The sequence below is a fragment of the Akebia trifoliata genome, chromosome 7 (genome assembly GCF_017979445.1).
Source record: "Akebia trifoliata isolate Shusen 1 chromosome 7, ASM1797944v1, whole genome shotgun sequence".
NCBI classification, from domain to species: Eukaryota; Viridiplantae; Streptophyta; class Magnoliopsida; order Ranunculales; family Lardizabalaceae; genus Akebia; species Akebia trifoliata.
The window spans coordinates 31656850-31676439 of record NC_141381.1 but is presented as its reverse complement, the minus strand read 5'-3'; the positions used below and the strand labels follow the sequence as shown (position 1 = coordinate 31676439).

Sequence of the window (19590 nt, the reverse complement as noted above, 5' to 3'; positions counted from 1 at the left end):
CTATTACTAGAGTTTGCTCGTGCTAATGACATTACCATCTTTTTTGGGGTGTTTGGATTTATTGTTTATCCAACTGTTCATTTTTGGGAAGAGTAAGAAGTAGATAGAACAAAGGCCTCAACTTTTTGTTGCTCTTCCCAAAGTGAGTGAATTGCATGTAGAGATCCATAGGGACTTATTGTTAATTGGTCGGTACGTACCACTTATAATGATGATATTGTAAGTAGTCGTTAAAAGAATAAAATGTGGAAGATAATAAAGTTGGAAAGCTATTATTGGAAGAAAAAAAATGGGGGAAGAGAGGAAATACAGTAAAATTGAAGGGGAATTATTGGAAACGGGGTAAAAGAGAAAATGCAATATTGTTGAAGACTTTTTTGAATAGAGGAAAGAGAAAAAGGTTTGTCATGAGATGCATTATTTATCGGATATAAAGTTTAAAACAAATGTGGGGGACCAACCGTCCTATTTTATTATATAGATAACTAGTAAAGTGCACGTGCATTGTTACCCTCCAAATTGCAAGTATGACATCAATGGTAGGATTGTGATTGCATTTAAACTCAAATATAAACTGTGATATAATTAAAAAGATCCAAATGAACCTACAATAGCCTAGTGAGTATATCATTATCTTGCCAAACCCGTTAATTAGGCTTGGATTTGGACCAAATAGTCTTATGTTGACTGTGACCTGAACAACGATCTCATTGTCCAATAAAATTTCAAGGAATAAATAATTCTTATTCTAACTTAGCATATTTATACGAATTTCTAGCCCTCATGGTTCTCCCTTTTATTCTTTATTTCTACTTACATTGGCAAAAGTGACTGCACTGTATAACCAAGAATGTGGAGCAACAGTATCTTTTTCCATACGTGTTGCCTTGAATATTGAATATAATGGCCAACAAACGCATGAAAGTGAAACATAGGGATTCTATGATTAAGGTTATGTTTCGTAAGTCTTTTTCAAAGTACTTCTACGCCTTATAAGTTGAAAGAGTAAAAAAATTGTAAAAAAAAAAAAAAAAAGTAATTTATTAAAAATAAACTCCTAAAGTGGAAGTCACAATTGAGTGACTTCTACTTTTTAACTTATGCGGGAAGTAATTTTTCCTACTCTATCACCACCGTGTAAAATGTGTGATCAAAACTCATGGAATGAAAAAAAAAAGAAAAAAAGACACAATTTATAAGAGACTTGTTCACATAATGAGATGAGTCTGACTTGCATTAATAACTTAATAAGATTCCAAGTCTTACTAAGGGTTGTTGAGCTCACCTTGTAGCATCCAAACATGATATGATGGGACAAAGCCGTAGAATAGACAATTATATGAATTTCGAAAAATAAAAAATACAAAAAAATTGTTATCTTTCATTGTGTTTTGTGGAGGTTCGATAGTCATCCATTTTCAAAACCTTTGATCAAGCCCAAAGAAAATGTTGATTTATTTATGTATTTTTGATGAGTTTTTCCATGAAATCTAGAGGGGTGTGGTGTTGGATTGCTAATGTGCTAGTCCATTTAACCTCTAGACCCTTCATAAGACTTAAAATCTTACTAAGTTAGTAAGAAAACTATTTTTCTATTGAGATGCATCTATCTATGTATCCTCAATCCGAATCTCTACTGTTAGAGTAAAATGATTTTGGAATATCATCAAATGTTGCAAATCTTTAGTTCAACACCCATCTTCACCACTTCCTATATCCGAAAAACAAACTCAATCAATTAAATACTTTTATTAGTAGTACTACCAAACGAATTTATCTTGTTGAAAAGCACTATTACAAAAATTATTCTTAATTAAGTGTTTTTACAAAAGTAATACCAAACACAGCCTAAAATACTAGGGAAAAATAACTTCAATAACATGTGACGAGAGACTAACAATATTTTCAAACAGTCCAACCCAATAAGGACAACGGTTTTTGTTCAGGGGGTTTTATGGGTTGTATGTAAATTCTTACAAGAAATCCTACCAAACATAAAAAATAAATAAAAAAAATAGTCGCACTTTCACAGGAATGCTCATTATTTGTGTAATTGTGAGGTGAAATGATCCAAATGAACTAAAAACTTCAAGGGTGCTCATCTTTATTCATTCTTAAAAGTAAGTAATATAGATCCATTTAAATTTGTAGTTGATTAATAAATTAGGGTTAAACCAAAAAGAATAATATATTTCATATTGGTAATCTTTTGTAAATTAGTTCATGGTTACCTTCTTTATCATCAATAGACAATGGAATTAAAAATACTAAACTAATAGAAGCTCGTTATAGCAGAGGAAGACTATCTAATGATTGAGTATTTATAATATCATTAATGTTATTTTATTTTATCTCTTAGTTGTCTATTCTATTTGTGCATGAAGTATGTACAGGAAAAAAATTAAATTTCTTTTGATTCATATGACATTATCGAAGATTTAATATCAAGTTGCCAAAGTTAGAATTTTGGGCATTATTCTTTTGAAACTTAGAACTATAGGAATTTTATTTTATTTTTAAAAAAAATATTTATTATCGTTGTTTTTACATATTTATTTATTGATTTAGAGAGTATGAATTTGTTGTTAAGAAATGTACGTGTTGAGTTGTTGAACCAATGGCCAGATGCCACACGTATTAAAAAATTACTTAGAAAAAAAAAAAAAAAACAGAACTCCTAACTGTTTTGAAATTTTATTTCCACTAACCAAACACGCTTGCTTTTTCCAATACATGTGCCATCAAGCCATTAGTTCATTTGCTTATCACAAAAATTTCCCATTAACAAATTCGTACCCAAGAGTCAAGATAAGATTCCTTTTATAATTAAATATGTGATATTTCTCTAGAATTAATGATAATAAACTAATTATGGAATTAAAGGCTTCTATTGGTTGATGAGCATGCATAAGCATATAAATTTAGCATGTGTTATCATAACTAAAGTATTGGTTTTTTGTTTAATTCGTCTTAAAAATCAATTTTTGCAAATGAGTTTATTAGGCATTTTTCTTTTCCTTCTTAATTTGATTTTATGGCCTCAAATAAATGTTATCGAGAAATATTGCCCAAAGAATTTTTTTTTATATATAGGTTAAACGCATATTGTTACATGCATATTAAATGGTTAAAAGATTTGATTATAGTGTTTTTTTTATTGATTCAGGGTCCTCTTAGATTTGTGTTGACATGGTTAGAAAAATATGATTTGAATGTTTTTATAGTTTATTTTCATAATATTTATTTAAAAAATTTATTAATCACATCATTTTTTTAGTTGCATCTGATAAAAACGTCATAAATTTGGGTCACTATCAAATAATTCATATTTTTTAATTTCATTAAAGTGCGTCGCACGTGCATTATACTAACGCTTGTTTGGATTGGCTTCTCCAAGTGCTCCTAGCTCTGTTGAGGAGTCATAATCACTTTCACACGTGTTTGGATAGTGTGATCCAAAAAAGAGTAACTTTTTATTTAAGCAATTGAGGTGCTTTTTGACGAAGTATCAAAATTGGTACTTCTCCGTGAACTTTTGCGGGGAGCAATATTTATCCATCAAAATAACAGCTTTCGGACATAATTACCCTTTAACAATTTTAATATTTACACCCATTGTCCCCTTATTCATTGATTTCATCCAAAGGTACCAACCCATTATTCTCAGTGGAACGACGCTGATCATCATCTCTGTTTCCCTGAAAAATGGTTCATTGGACACTTATTTCTTCCTCAAAAACCTAGAATTATAACCCACTTTCTTTCCCTCCTCTTCTTTTTTTCTTTCTAGATCTCAAAACATACTTTCATATGTCCAACGCCCAAATCTAGACTTCATGATTGGTTTTTTTCTCAAATCTTTACTAAAGATTTTTGGATTTTCTTTTAAACTTTAAATCCCAATTGGGTTTCCTCACCATCTCTTTCTTTCAATTAGTATTCGTTTTATTCTTTTGATTCTCAAGTTGTTATTGAACCCAATACCTTTGACGGCTTAACAGTCTACAACATTGTTGCTAATCAATGGTTGATACTGGAAGAAAGTGAAGGTGATTGGAAGAGTCACGCTGCTGCTATCACTCACTCGTTTTAGTTAATAAAGAATTGCTTACATGTATAATTCAAAAGACCCCATTTTGAATTTTTTTATTTATTTTAATTCTATACATTCAATGAATTTGAAGTTATCTCATTGTTTTTTTTTTAATTTACGTTTCTAGTTTACAACCCAATTTTTTTATTTTAATTGTACCCATTCAGTAAATTTGAAGTCATATAATTATTTTCTGAATTTAAGTTTCTGGTTTGCAACCCCATTTTTTATTTATTTTTTAATTGTACCCATTCAATAAATTTGAAGTTATCCCCATGTTTTTTGAATTTAAGTTTTAGGTTCGCATTAGTGTTTTATTTTATTGTTTCCTTGAAAAAAATGATTTTTTTCTTCTTTTAATCTAGTGTGAATTAGTATCTTTGTGCGTGCACGCACGTGTGTGTGTTTATTTCAGTGGAGGAAGTTGGTAATTAGGTCGAAAATGCTTTCAACGGAATTGAATAAGCCTGACCTTTGTGACGATCATGTTCATGCGGGGAAGATTAGCCATGAGCACGACTTATTCATGGTTAACCAACCAAGTACTCTAAAAGTCTGATTTGTTTGAGAGGGAGAGAAATATGAATATCAAAGGATCACAAAGCTTAATGCGGTATGCCACACCTGAGAGTGGATGGAAATGTATACTGAACAAATGTCTTATTGAGCAAATCATGCATGGTAGTTGCTTTGTTTATTAATACGGTCAAATAATAATTTTACGATATTTTGATATTTCTTTACTACTAATTGCTAGTGATAGTTGTTACAATTTTATATTGGTTGTCTTTATACATATTTTTTTTATGTGTCCAATTTTTAGGGGAGGTTCTGTCGAATTTTTGTAAAACAAATAAATATATTTTGAGTTTAAAATGATAGTATAATATTTTTATGGATAAAAACAATAACTGTTACTTTTTGGAATATAGTTTATTGAGTTATAATGTTAACAATAATAATTTATACTTATAAGGGCATCTTGATCATTTTAACGTAATTCAGAATAGTTCTTAAACACAAAACTTTGTCAGAATTACTTCTAACAGTACTTCTCAGAACCTACATCCAACACACAACACTTATCCAGCTACTTCAAATTAAGAGTGCAACTTCGTTCGGTTTAAACTGAGAATTGAACCAAACCGGTAGCTTTGGGGTGGCTTAGTTTGGTTTGGTTTGGAACAAGTAGCGATTCGGTTTTGGCTTACAAAAATGGTTAACTGATCTATTTGGTTTGGTTATCAGATCAAGCTTGTATATAACCGAACCAAACCAAGAACCGAATTCTTATGCAATAAATAAATATACATGTATATAATAATTATTATGAATTATTTTATGAGTTGGGACATAGATTAACGATCTTTTATTGATAAACTAATGACTTTTTTTATGGGTAGATTAGTGATTTCTTATATTAAATTTTATGTTTATTGTACGTGTGTTTGTTCATTAAAAAATGTTACTTACAATTTATAGAATATTGGCAAGCCATAAAACCAAATCAAACCAAAACAACTTTAATTCGGTTTGGTTTTAATGGAATTTGGTTCGATTCTTATTTAGTAGAATCGACCTATGTCGGTTCGGTTCTAATTTGATCACAAATCGAGCCAAGTTGCACCCCTACTTCAAATAGTACTTCTGAAAGTACTTATGTTCTAAGTAGTTCCGGCTTTTACATCCACACAGGCCACTAGTATCTATATCATAAAACACAACTGTATGTCCTACATTTGCTTTGCTCATGAGTGATAAACGTCCCATCCACCCTTTAGTAGAGTTCACATTAACTAGTTTATTGCCTTTCCTATTTACCCTCTTCAACTTTATTGTTTTTCTCATCCTTTCCTTTTTAATAATATTATTCTAATTTTTATATCTTTTATCTTTTACCCATTTAACTTAAACGATTTTTAATAATACCCTTCAAACTTTATTATTTTTCACTTTAACCCCTAAAACCCAAAAATGATGCTCGTGTCATAGGCACGAGGAATTTTGGTTTATATAATAAAATAAAATAGTGGACTCCACTCAACTATATTTTTGTAGGGGATAAACATCTTACTTCAATTACGGTGAAATGGGGTTCAAATGACCCCATTTTACTGTTTTTCCTCTTCACCCCCTTTAATTTTGTTGTATTCATAAATTTTACCCCATTTTTTTCACTTAAATCATTTCAATTTTATTATTTTTCTTCTTTTACCCTTTAGAACCCCAAAGATGATGCTTGTTTTATAGGTATGGACAAGCTCTAGTTTATACGATAAAGCACAATGGTGGATCTCCTTACATTATTTTTTTGTCAGATATAAATGTTTCACTAACTACAATGGAGTGAGGTCCACACTACCTACTTTATCGTCTTTCCTCTTAATTCATTCCAACTTTATTGTATTACCTCTCCCCCTCTTTTGTAATAATATCCTTCAATTTTATTATTTTTCATCTTTTACTTAATTTTCAATAATACCCCTCTAACTTTACTATCTTTAACTCACTTTATTCTATTTCATTTCATTTTCTTCATGATAAATAATACCTCTCCAACTTTATTATTTTCTCTTTTAACTCTTTAATATCAAAGACTTTTAATGATATCCCTTTAATTTTATTAATTTTCATTTTTATCCTATTAACCCCAAAAGGGATGTCTGTGCTGTGGACACGAGTGAATTTTAGTAAACCAGAAGGTGGCATTTGCAAACATACATGTATCAAAGGGGTTTATTCATAATTTTAAATAATGATTAAAGAGTTTTTGAAGACTACATATTAAAATGATACCCTTGTAATTTTGAAAACTTGATGACATGAGTTGCAAATTTCTTGATTTTTTACCAAAACAACTCTAGTCATATTAAATTAAATATAAAACTGGGTCCCAACCACTTATGTTCAATTTTCCTCTCATTATAATAATGTGGAAGATAAGTACTATTTTAGAGAGCTTCAATTACCACACCAACTTCACTTTTAACACATTATTATAGTTTTCAAATTTCAAAAGGATTGAAGTGTTGTAAGTAAAAATAGGTGTGCAATAGAATTTTCTTATTTCAACAAATCTGAATCTGATGCTCTTTTTTCTATGTATGCTCTCTTCACAGAACTGTACAAAATCATAAATATCTTTCCTTGGGTATCTCGAAGGAATGAATCGTGGGCTCACACCAATTAAAGATGGGTATAGATTGGGAAGATATATTTTGAGAGAGCTTTTGGACTATAGGATAAAATGTGTAAATGTTACCTGAGTTAGGGGGTGCATTGTAAAAACTTTAACCCAGGGAGGCACATGTAAATAACACCCAGATTAAAGGGTCTGTCGTGAAAAATTTAAATCAGAACATGGGTGTCCAGGACTCCAGGTCACAAAAGTGCGTACTATCTTCCCTGCGCACGTTAGAAAAAAGAAATGCGTGTTATTTTTTCCTTTTCCCTATCTACAACTATCTTCGACTGTGGACAAACACAGCCATCTCAGGTCCGCTCAAACCCTAAAATCCAGAAAATAAGAACAGAAGAAAAACCCTAGTTGTGATCCCTCTGTGATCTGCGCTTCATCCGATTTTTTTTTTTTCTCTTTCGAAACCCTAACCCTAAATAGATGTCTTCGTCTTCGGGACAGCCTCAGTTCCGTTACACGCAGACACCTTCGAAGGTTCTTCACCTCCGTAATCTTCCATGGGAGTGCACAGAAGAAGAACTTGTGGAGCTCTGCAAGCCCTTTGGAAAGATCGTCAACACCAAATGCAACGTTGGCGCCAACCGTAACCAGGCTTTCGTCGAATTCGTAAGAGTTCCTATTTGTCTTGTTTGTTAGATTTCAGATTATGATTTCCCCCCTTTTTATATTGTTGATCTTCAAATTTGTCCTTCTTTCATTTTTAAATTTTTATTTATTTATGAAGATGGTGACTTAGGGTTACTTTCTTTACTTACTTTGTAGAGCGGAATTGAGTAATTGGACACTAAATATGATGACTAAACATACTAGACACTGTGTGGAGGTTTTTTTGTGTGGAATTGTTTAAAATTAATTTTATTAAAGATAGAAACATAAATCCCCTAATTTTTGAAAAAAATTGTAGAATTCCTTGAATAAGGGACCCGATTAAATTGGCAAATTGACTAAGTAATTGAAGATTCTTTATTAATCGCCAAATAAGGTACATTTTTACTTTTCAGTGTCAATTTTTTTATATATATCTTCTTTAACTTTTAAATTTGAATAACAAGATAGGGTTTTGAGGGAGGTTGAAGACGATAGATTTGTGAAGAAACTCAAATACATCATTAGTCATTTGTATAATCCCCAACAACATCCCAATTTTTTTATACTAAACTTTCCAAATTTAACCAAATTAACTGAATTGAACCCCTGTGGAGTAATTGCCGAATCCTAACTTGGTTACTGATAAAGATTGGGATAATGTAAATCCTGGATTATCTATTCTCTGGTTGAGTTGTATTAAATAGAATAACAAACAAGTTACGAGAGCAGTTGCATAACTGCATAACTACCATCTACACTATCTTATGCTAATTAATATGGTTTGATGCATCTTGATGCACCTTAAGAAGTGACTACATAATTACTATTCTAGTGCCCTCCTGCAATCGCATGTTCCTTTGAAGAATGAACATACGATTGGTTACATTAGTTTGAACAACCCCTTGCTTCAATGATTAAACTTTTGATGGATGGTCGAAATTGTCTGTCGTGTTTGTTGGATGCATGTTGATTGAGATAAAGAGATCTTCCTGATGGTATTTCTTGAGAGAGAAAAGGATGATATACCTAAATTTATAGAAGAGGAGGTGCAACATGCTCAACTCAGATAGGCCTAAATTTAGCCATCATTGGCTTAGGCTAGACCGAAATCTGATGGATTTTAATCAAATGGTCTATAATGGACCAAATAAGTTACAAGAGCAACTGCATAGCTACCATCTAAACGATCTTATCCTAAGTAATATGATTCGGTGCATCTTGATGCACCTTAATAAGTTACTACATAACTACTACTCTAATAGTTACCAAGGAGATTACCAGCTTCATACAGGAAAATAAAGTTATGTGTCATCCTTATAAATCAAATTCCACCCAATTCATCTACTTAATTTTTTCTTCTTCGAAGGATTCACCTATTATTCTGAACACTATGTTCAAAGCAAGAAGAGAAGATAATATTGTTTCTTTGTTTGAATCGTTTAGGGCTCCATATTACTTCTATTATGAATTCTATTTTAAAAAGATGAAACCTAAGTTTCTTTTGATTCAACAAGGATAATTGGAAGTTATGTGATTATATAGGTTGAGAACTTAAAGTGTATAGTGGACATTAATGCAATGCATCTCCTCATCAAAATAAAAAATAAAAAATTGAGTCTTATGAATTCATTTTAGACCAAGATTTAAAAAATTTACGGTATGATTCATATGTGAATTGTAGGATTTAGTTAGTTTTTCTTGTACTTTTCACTTTGAATCCTACAATTTCAACAACAAATCTTGACCGTTTATGGTTCCTTCTTTTGCAGGTAGACCTGAATCAGGCCATTTCGATGGTTTCATATTATGCTTCTTCTTCGGAGCCAGCACAGATTCGTGGTAAAACTGTATACATTCAATATTCAAATAGACATGAAATTGTCAACAACAAGAGCTCTGGGGATGTTGCTGGGAATGTGTTGCTGGTAACTATTGAGGGTGTTGAAGCTGGCGATGTCAGCATAGATGTTATTCATTTGGTAAGTTCTCACTGCCATCTTAAAATATTTCTCTCTTCAATGCATGTTAAATGCGAGACATACTTTTCTTTCAGGGTTATCCAATTGTAGCAATGAAAGGAGTACATAGGGATTTTTTTTTTCCTATATAGCCTTTGATGAAATTTTAATTTTATTGAGATTCTTGGATGTTGATTACATATCTCATTGGATTTATATAGATTCAAAATATTCATAAATATGGAAAGATAATCAATCAATCCAATAGAATATATCTAATTGATACCAATTGATGCAAATCTAAGATTTGCAAGACATGTGATGAGATACAACATAGCATTGATAAAGTGCATCTCATGCACATTATTATAATGCATACACCTTATCTCTATTACCCTCTTGCAATTGCATGGTCCTTTACAAAAAGACTATGCAATTGATTACGTAAAATATTGGCCCTTGATCTCATGAAGAAATTGATGATGGATATCCACAAACGTCCGATCATGCTTAATGGTGGTCATTGCCTGTCTGTGAAGTCCATCACCGTCGTAACCCGCTCAGTTTTTGAGTCTGTCGGAACCAGTGGCCCACTAGATTAGGTCTTTCATTATCTCTCCCTCGCATACGAATAAGGATTGTGCAATTTAAATACAAGAACTCTCATTAAAGAGATTTTAGATAAAAATGAAAATTTAGATCGTGAGGCATTAACTTGTGAAGTAGGGAGGTTTGTGGAAACATAGAGAAAGTTGTGATTTTTATTGGAAAAAAAAAAACTAAATACTAATAAAGGGAAAAAAGTCTTGGTCTTTTCCGTATTAACTGGGTCCTTCCTCGTAATTTCTCTTCGTTGTTGGTAGAATGGACCAGTAACGCCTTCCACACTAGAAAAAAGATTATTTAAGCTATGCTTCCCGCTGCTATTGCTTGGGGGGTTTGGAACGAGAGAAACAACAGAGTGTTCAATAATAAGAGTAGTAGCTCTCATGCAGGTTTCTTGGAGATTTTGGGTTTGTTATATCTCTGGTTAAAGCAGAATATAGAGTTTGCGGGGATTACTTTTGATGATTTTGTTTTTAGATGGGATTCTTTATGTAATCATTGACGTTTTTTTTTCCATTACTGCTCTTTTCTTTGTAGCTCTTGAGGCTGTCTCGGTGTCTTTGTTTCTTGTTTCCCTTTTTTGATCAATATATTATACTTTTCAAAAAAAAATAAAAATAAAGGGAAAAAAGTGATTTTGGTTTGACCGAAGAATGTCGCACCAAGATCGATGTGCTCAGTTGACCTTGAGTTCTGATACCATGATGAGAAATCTGATTTTTATTGAGAATTCTTAGATGTCGATTACATATCTCATAGGATTTATATAGATTCAAAATATGGAAATATAATTAATCAATCCAATAGAATATATCTAATTTATGCAAATCTTAGATTTGCAAGATATGTGATGAGATACACCATAGCATTGATATAGTGTATCTCATGCACATTATTATAATGCCTGCACCTTATCTCTATCAGCCTTCGTAAGGAAAAAAGTTGTTTCCGTTCTTATTTAATAATTTGATTTCTGTTTGACGTTCTCTGCTTGGATCAGCATACTGCATTTGGTAAGTTGTCCAAGCATCCAGGGGCGGATTTAGAGTGGGGGCACTTGCCCCCACAAGAATTTTCAAAGTCTATGGATTAGTGAGCTATTGTGACAGATTTTAGCAGCGGATAAAAAAAATCTGCTATTATTGCCCCCACAATTTTTTTTTCCAGTCTTAGTTGCCCCCACAACTACTTTTTTTCACTCTTAGTTGTCCCCACAAAATTTTCTACTCTTGGTTGCCCCCCACATGGGCAAAATCCTGGCTCCACCACTGCAAGCATCTCTCTTTCTGTGCATTATGTACTTTGTCTTCTTTGCATAGTATCATACTGATGGTATTTCTTATACCTTCCCTTGATGTTCTATTCTTAGATAAAGGTGTAGGACTCATTGACCTGTAGGACGCTTTTCCCTTCACGTATATTTTTTTGTCATTTTCTTCTATTTTTTTACCCCCTTTTCTGAGTTGTCTATCACTATAATTATTTATTATCATAATAGAACTCTACATGTTCCTATTTTATTTAGATGCCTCCTGATTTTGTAACATGGGTTTGTAGACCAGTCTATGGTCTTCAACTGAATATTTTTGGTTTAATGTTTCAAAAAAGAGCCAATTTATGTTTTTGGTGCTTTTTTTTGGGGGATAACACCCTGATCAGTTTATGTGCCGTTCTTGATCGATGTTGGTTACGTCACATATGGTGATGGTCCTAATTAATTTATTTTGTTGGAAACAGTTGTAAAATACAAACTCATTTCAATGTGTCTGGAATGGTTGCTGATGGTATACTTTTGGTGTGCAAGCATCTAACTCAAACTATTTTCCAGGTGTTCTCTGCTTTTGGGTTTGTTCATAAAATAGCTACATTCGAGAAAGCTGCCGGTTTTCAGGTCACATATCTACACTACTGTTGCTTTTGTTATCTTCTTGAGATAACTATATAAATTTTACTCTATTTATTTGTTTGTTCTCAGTGAATTTGCAATTTTTTTTGGTCAGGCACTAATCCAATTCAGCGATGCTGAGACGGCAGCTTCGGCACGTAATGCATTGGATGGGAGAAGCATACCTAGGCAAGCTATTCAAATACTTTATGGAATTTTTAACTTAATTTGTTTGAAGTTTCGAGAGAACCATTTTTTGGTTTGTTTTGACATATGTGATTGCGATATCACTAATATTCAGGTACCTGCTTCCGGAACATGTTGGATCATGCCACTTGCGAATATCGTATTCTGCACATACTGATTTGAATATCAAGTTTCAATCTCATCGTAGCAGGTATGGGAAGCTCGTGAGAGTATGAGATTAGTGTTTCCGTAGTTTCTTTGTATAAGATCGTATGCATTTTTCGAACCTCATTCATAATATATTGTTTATTGTTGATTTTAGCCATCGAAGGGTTGCTAATTGGTGTGTCTGCTTTGTTATCTAGGGTTAGTGAAGCCTGCTGGCCAGAATACAGATGTGTCTATTATGCTCTCTTAGTAATTTCCTTCATCTCATGATAATGATCTAATGCTTTTTTTTTTTTTTTTGGGTGTAAAGATTACATCTTTGCTCTTCAATTCAGACATCTCTAAACCAATTTGGACTGTCATCCATATCATTTTGCATCCAAAAATTTCATACCGCCTTGTTCTAAACGTTTTTTTTAACCATTGTTTTAGTTTTTAAAGTTCACCCTTATTGCATTGCTTCCACCGTGAGGCTTTAGAATCAACGGTTTTTTTATGATCGACCTTTATCTTCTGGGATCATACATTGTTACTGTTTTTATTGAGATTATTGAGCTGGCACCTATTGGTCCCACCAATCTCAACTTGGAAGATCTTGTCAACTTGGTTTCAGGCTACAAAACTTTGTTCCTAAATTGGTTTAAACCACCACACTGCCTCTTCAGCATCAAACCTCTTCCAGAATGTTCTCTTCTCTTGAATTTGTGAGGAGTTTTCATATTCAGTGGCTGGTAAAAATTTTATAGGGCTTTCTAGGAATGATGTGATCTGACAGATCTTAGACACATCTTTCTGTGCACGTGAGAATTCAATGGAGGCTTATTTGCTGGAAGAGTAATATATGCAGAAACTTAGATTTGGATACAGTTTCGCTAATCCTTAAATTAGTAAGCAATCTCAAACCATGAACGATGGCCAAGGATGGGTTTGATGATGCTTCTACTTGTTTCTGAGTTGGGAAAGCATTTCAGGATAGGGCTTTTAGTTGGTTTGACACATTGCAAAGCAACTTTGAGGTCTTGGATTCAAGTCCAGCTTACCCGTCAAAAAAAGAAGAAAAAAAGCAGTTCAGGATGGAAATCACAGTTTAGTTTGAAAATGTGGCTCTTGTGCTAGTTGTCACAAAATTTGACTAGGCAGTGATCGCTCCTTATGACATGAAAATGAACCTAAATGGAGTGTTTGAATGCAAAACAATTCGTCAGACTCAAATAACTTATAACAACACCAACCTGTTAGTCAAACTAAACAATCAAGTTAGGCCCAAAACACTAACCATTGAACTTAAGGATTCATTTTATCCTAATTCCTTATCTTGATATGGTTTTGAAGGTTGTCTCTGATATAGTTTTAACAACGGTCAAAGTAGAGTATTGAACTTTTGATTGTGAACACAAGTTTAAATTCATTCTTGTCATCATGTTCTTTAGTATGTTGGAATTTGCAAGATAATATTCAAGTTAGCAAATCCTCATCTTCCTGCACAAACACTGTGGCCACCAACCTACTTCCAGGTTAATTAAACAATTGGCTACAATGTAAGCAAAATTTGTTCAAGTCATTAGAGATGTTAATCCCTATTCAGATCATTCTCTATTACCTATTAGAAAAAAAACTGCTCACTATGATTAGCCTCCACTTCAAAGATGTATGCCCTATTGTGTGAATTGAAATAATAAATATTGCACGGATTATGATCATCTTAAGATGTAACTTTCTTTAATAGCTTTAGTTGTAATCTTCTGAAACTTCGTCATCGGATGTATCTTGACCTAGGAGTTCATACTTCTTACTGTTTACCCCTCTAAAAGCTTTGAACCATTATTTGTTAGATGATTGTTTTTCATTAAAGGTTTTATATGTATTTGTCCCTAAATATCGATCTCCACTATTGTTTCATTGAAAAGATTTGTTCTACATGACTATGGGGGGTGTGTGTGTGTGTCAAAGTGAAATTTGTCTGCTGTTGTATGATTTAGTGCTTCATGCATTCGTGTTATTGTTTGATTGATCATGTAGGGACTATACAAATCCTTACCTTCCTGTGAATCCTTCTGCCATAGATGGTACCCTGCAGGTAGGCTTCTTTGCTTTTAGATCTGCTATTCTTTATGGTCATCTTTATGTTGCATTGACGAAATGACTATATCCAGGCGGCGTTAGGTCCTGATGGAAAGAAAAAAGAACCAGAGAGTAATGTGATTCTTGCTTCAATTGAGAATATGCAATATGCTGTCACGGCGGATGTTCTTCACACGGTAGGTAGTTTCATTCACAATTTCTTTGTACGGTCTCCTTGTTATTAGGTGTTCTACTATACATGTATAATGATGCAAATTTCACAATTTTCAGGTATTCTCAGCCTTTGGGACTGTTCAGAAAATTGCCATATTTGAGAAAAATGGTGGAATGCAGGCTCTAATTCAATACCCTGGTAGGACTTCTTTTCCTTACTGATAGATTTTTTAGTTTTTTTTTTAATAGGTAAATGCAAATATATTAAATGTGGTTGAGATGACCGGCAAGAAAGAGTACAAAGAAAACAAAACCCAAGTCTACTTGTATGATTTCAGGGAATAATGCGGCTGATTCCTTTTCTTTTATTCTATTTCTCTGCATTGATTTAGAGCGGTCCTATTTACTGTTGCTCCCTAGCCCTCAAAGAGGTCTAGATTGTTTCTTCAGACAAGGCATGAGGCTGTTCAGCACCTTGAGGCATGAGCCCACGTGCATGGAATTTTAAATAGGTCATTGATCTCAAAATACATAAATAATAAATTTTAAAACAAAAGAAATCAGCTATATTGTTCCCTGAAATTGAATATTCGAAACAACATTGATAATCTAATTACCTAAATTTTATCATTTTATTGAAAATTTTCAATTATCATTTATTGAAAGCCTTCAGAACTTGGGCTTTGCTTGGTTTGTAACATGTAGCTTTTTGGAAAATGTGTGTAAATTGGAATTATTTCCATGTTTCACATGCAAATATTTTCTAGAAAACTGCATCTGTGAACCTAACAGAGCCTTAATAAACAGTAGCAGATAAGCCCTTAGTTATTGGCTTCTTTATTTGAATTTTGCTCTCATCCATTTATGCATCACTAGTACTTTGTCATGAAGTGCTTACTTGCTAGACTCTAGGTTTTCCCTCACAAGTTAATTTTCCCGCACGAACAGCTCTTCTTTCAGCTGGTAGTTTATTTTTCTTGCTCATTAACTTGAAATCTTTTCAGATGTCACAGCTGCAGCGGTTGCCAAAGAGGCTTTAGAAGGACACTGCATCTATGATGGTGGTTATTGTAAGCTTCATCTGTCATACTCTCGTCATACTGATCTCATTGTGAAGGTATTATAGATACAAATTTTTAAGTTATACCATGGCAAACAGGGGGAAAAAATGCTAGTCAGCTTTAGAAGAGACAATGGGCACACTATTGAGCTTATCCAAGGTGTTAAATTTCAATGTCTAGGCATATTTCGAACTCATAGGGAAGGGTAATTTTGACATGGTCGAATAATTTATTTTATGAGAAGTAGTGGAAAAGTGGGAAATTTTTTCTTATAAAAAAAAATCAGAATTGATCCCTAACATATTAAAAAAATTGATTTTTAGTTATGAACAAATAGTTATATATAAGTTATAGGAAATACTTGCAACTGTTCATATATTATGAAATATATATAATTTTATGTGTCTTTTATTTGTTGTTGTTGAAGAAAAGTATTTTTCAGAAACAAAAAATGTTGCCTGGACCACATCAAAAATGGGGAAATATACATTATGTAATTCAATCATGAAAACTTAGGTTGAAAATTTCGAAGTGCAAGGAATTTCCAAAAATTTCACCCAAAAAGCCTTAATTGTGCACACAAAGCTGTGATGTAAATTCATCATAAATCCATAGTGCTTATGCATTGCACCTTAAAATCCTATTTTTATTCAACAACTACAAAATATTTAGGTTTATTTTAGATATTTCATTAATACCTTGAAATTGTGAGAACATCCAGAAAGGCACTTGATAAAGCGAAGACCAAGTTTTGTTGAAGTAGGTTAGTCCTTTTAAAAGAAAAAAAAAACCCTTAAAATGCAGTGTAAGAATCTATTTTTGAAGAAGCAAATATGGTTTAAGTGGGTTGTAGAAAAGAAATGTGTCTTTTGATGTTGATTCTTTGGAAAGGGAAATATGTCGCTGGATTTTCGGAGAAATTTAATACCTTGAACTTGTCAAAAAGTGGGTACACAATTTATCAGAAAAGTGGGTACATTCTTTAGTCTTGCCACTTCCTTTTATTTATGAGACCAAGCATTTTTCTCAGAGTTTGACTAGTTAGAAATGAATGTCCGCTTGTTGTAGGCTAACAATGACAGAAGTAGAGACTACACAATACCGGATTCAGGTTTGCTCCCGGTGCAACAATCTTCTTCCCCTTTACCTTCTGCCATGGGTGGTACTTGGCAGAATCCTCAGACTGCTTCAACATATCCCAGGAATGAATTTGCAGTTGGTGCACAAGCACAACATCCCGAGGGACAGATGGCATCATGGGATCCAAGCATGCAAGCTAGTAGACAAACTTTTGTCTCAGTTCCAGGCACATTTCCTGGTCAAACATATGCTCCACCAACTGGGCCCACATATCCTACTAATGGTGGAGCTCTTCCCAGCCCCTCACATCCTCAACAGGGTCATCAGCCAAATATGCGACCGGGTGGTGCTCAACCAATGATCCATCCTCCTTATTATGGTCGGTAAACTTTTTAAGTTATGCAGCATTCTTTTTTAAACATGGTGTCTTGGAGAAAAACAGCGAAGTTGGTTTTAATTCCGTAATACAGTTCGCCCTACTGTGTTTTGTGGCCACCAAAGTTGCCCTGCCCTTCTGTATCAACTTTTACATGCCATTGCACTAGAAATGCTTCCAGCTTTTGATTATGATGATTTTATTGAACAAATAATGATTGTTATTTATCTCAGTTATAATGCTGGTCTTCCTTTCAAATGCTATTGATGAATAGAGGAGTGATGGCTTCACATCCTTATCTCAGGCACGCCCCATCAAAATTATCTAGTTTTGATAGACATTAAATTTAAGAATTTTGCTCTTTCCCTATGCACTCAACACAACCTATTCATTATTCATCTTATTTCACGTGGGGGGACTGAATGACGAATGGAGTATGATGTACTCCTAATTTTGCTTATAAAAAAAAAGCATATACTCTTAATTTTTAACATTTAGATGTATTTTTTGATTTTTAAGATGAACAAAATTAGTTTTCATTTTAACTTTTAATTTGAGTGTTTGTTTTGCAATCATGATATATGCATTTTGGATGTTTAAATAATTATTTAGTATTGAAGTTGAAAAATGAAAAAAATCTGGATAACATTTACTGTTTCGAGTTCGCCATTTTTCATTGCCAAGCTCTGCCCCTTTTTACTGTTGAGTTCGGTGGTTTTTAATAATTATTGAATTTAATACTGTGGTGACAGATATATCAGTTGTTATAGCTTTTATTGTTGGATTCACCATTTAAAAAAAAAATGTTGATTGCGACCATTTTTTAAGAGCTGCTGCAACGGATATATCTATCGCTATAGAGTTGGAATTCGATAATTTTTTAAAATGATTGAACTTAAAAATAAAATGTCGAACTCGATAACGACAATAAAATTGCAGAACTTGATAATAAAAAGTGACCTTGACATTGTAAATGTGATATAGATTTTTTTCCCTTTCATTTCTTCGTTATTTGGACTTATGTAGGCATTCTAAAATTGCACGACTCTTGAATTTGAAAGACCTATAGAAAATTATAAATGTAAAAAAAAAAAAACGAGGAAAAAGATAATTTGAAGAGAGCACAGAACCATTGATCTCAAAATTCGATTGAACTCTACACGCTGACATAGAAAATCCTAAAAATGACGAACATAGGTCCCACAAAAACTCTTGAATTATAAGAGACCGAGAATAAAAGAGAGAAAACGATAATTTTGGTGAAAAAAGGATAATTTAGCTAAGAAAAAGAAATTGAAATGCACCAACCTTCACACAATAAGACAATATGTAAAATAGAATTGGAAAACATAGGTTCTGTATTTAAAATCATTTTTTCCCCTAAAGTGATCAAGATGCCTCTGGCAATGGTTAATATCCAAAAGACAACAATATATATATTTGTTGAAAATCGACAACTCGAGGTTAAAAACTTTATGATAGGGTAAAAACAAGACATTTTCTAAATAAAAAAATCCAAACATTTACGCAAAAAATTAGGAAAATTCCTTTATCTAATGAAATCACATTTTTGATTAGACCTTAAACGATCACTTTAAAGGTTGAAAAATTCTAAGAACAATTGTGGGCACGTGTCAAAATCCTAAATGTAAAAAACTCCAAAATACTCTTGAAATTTTACAAAATTATGAAAATGCCTATATGAAGAATTTGTTTCCCGTTTTTTATTAAAAAAATCTACTAACACATTGAAGCGATAGAAACCATTCTTTTAGGCACAACTGCAAATCTTTGGATAGAGTCTGATGGAAGAAAAAGATTTGTTCAACCAACACCAAATCTCTAGGATAAGGCTTTGTTGTTGTTCTTTTTATTATTATTATCATTATCAGAGGTTTGAAAAAATATGCATGGATTTGCACAATACTGTTCATTTCACACTAGCAAGAGAGAGCTTTCTCCTTTTTTATGTGTTATTATTATCATTAAATGAAAACAACAAAAGAATCTTGATGAATTCATGTGGGCCCAACAATGGCAATAAAATCAGATCCCTTTCAAAATACGTGCCCTAATTTGGCATGGCTGCTGCAGCCTCTCTATATACCAGTGAAGTGAAGGGTAGCCATCGGTTCACAAGTAACTATCAAACCTC

General features: G+C 32.8%; 1 protein-coding gene across 1 annotated transcript; it reads left to right on the top strand.

The window, feature by feature from the left end:
• Window positions 1–7545: 7545 nt before the first annotated feature.
• Window positions 7546–17674, top strand: LOC147399077 (polypyrimidine tract-binding protein homolog 1-like). Its single transcript, XM_086448488.1, has 10 exons — window positions 7546–7898; window positions 9650–9859; window positions 12273–12335; window positions 12445–12518; window positions 12631–12726; window positions 14703–14760; window positions 14837–14941; window positions 15036–15117; window positions 15923–16035; window positions 17048–17674. The coding sequence occupies exons 1-10, from the start codon at window positions 7713–7715 to the stop codon at window positions 17444–17446; spliced, it is 1386 nt and encodes a 461-aa protein (XP_086304614.1). The 5' UTR covers window positions 7546–7712; the 3' UTR covers window positions 17447–17674.
• The last annotated feature ends 1916 nt before the right edge of the window (window positions 17675–19590 follow it).

What these genes read in the sequence shown, in the direction of transcription:
- LOC147399077 (XM_086448488.1), top strand. Translation starts at nt 7,713, where the DNA reads ATGTCTTCGTCTTCGGGACAGCCTCAGTTCCGTTACACGCAGACACCT. An exon ending in GCATAGATGTTATTCATTTG is followed by an intron (nt 9,860 to 12,272) that starts GTAAGTTCTCAC and finishes ACTATTTTCCAG; the next exon opens with GTGTTCTCTGCTTTTGGGTT. An exon ending in CCATAGATGGTACCCTGCAG is followed by an intron (nt 14,761 to 14,836) that starts GTAGGCTTCTTT and finishes GACTATATCCAG; the next exon opens with GCGGCGTTAGGTCCTGATGG.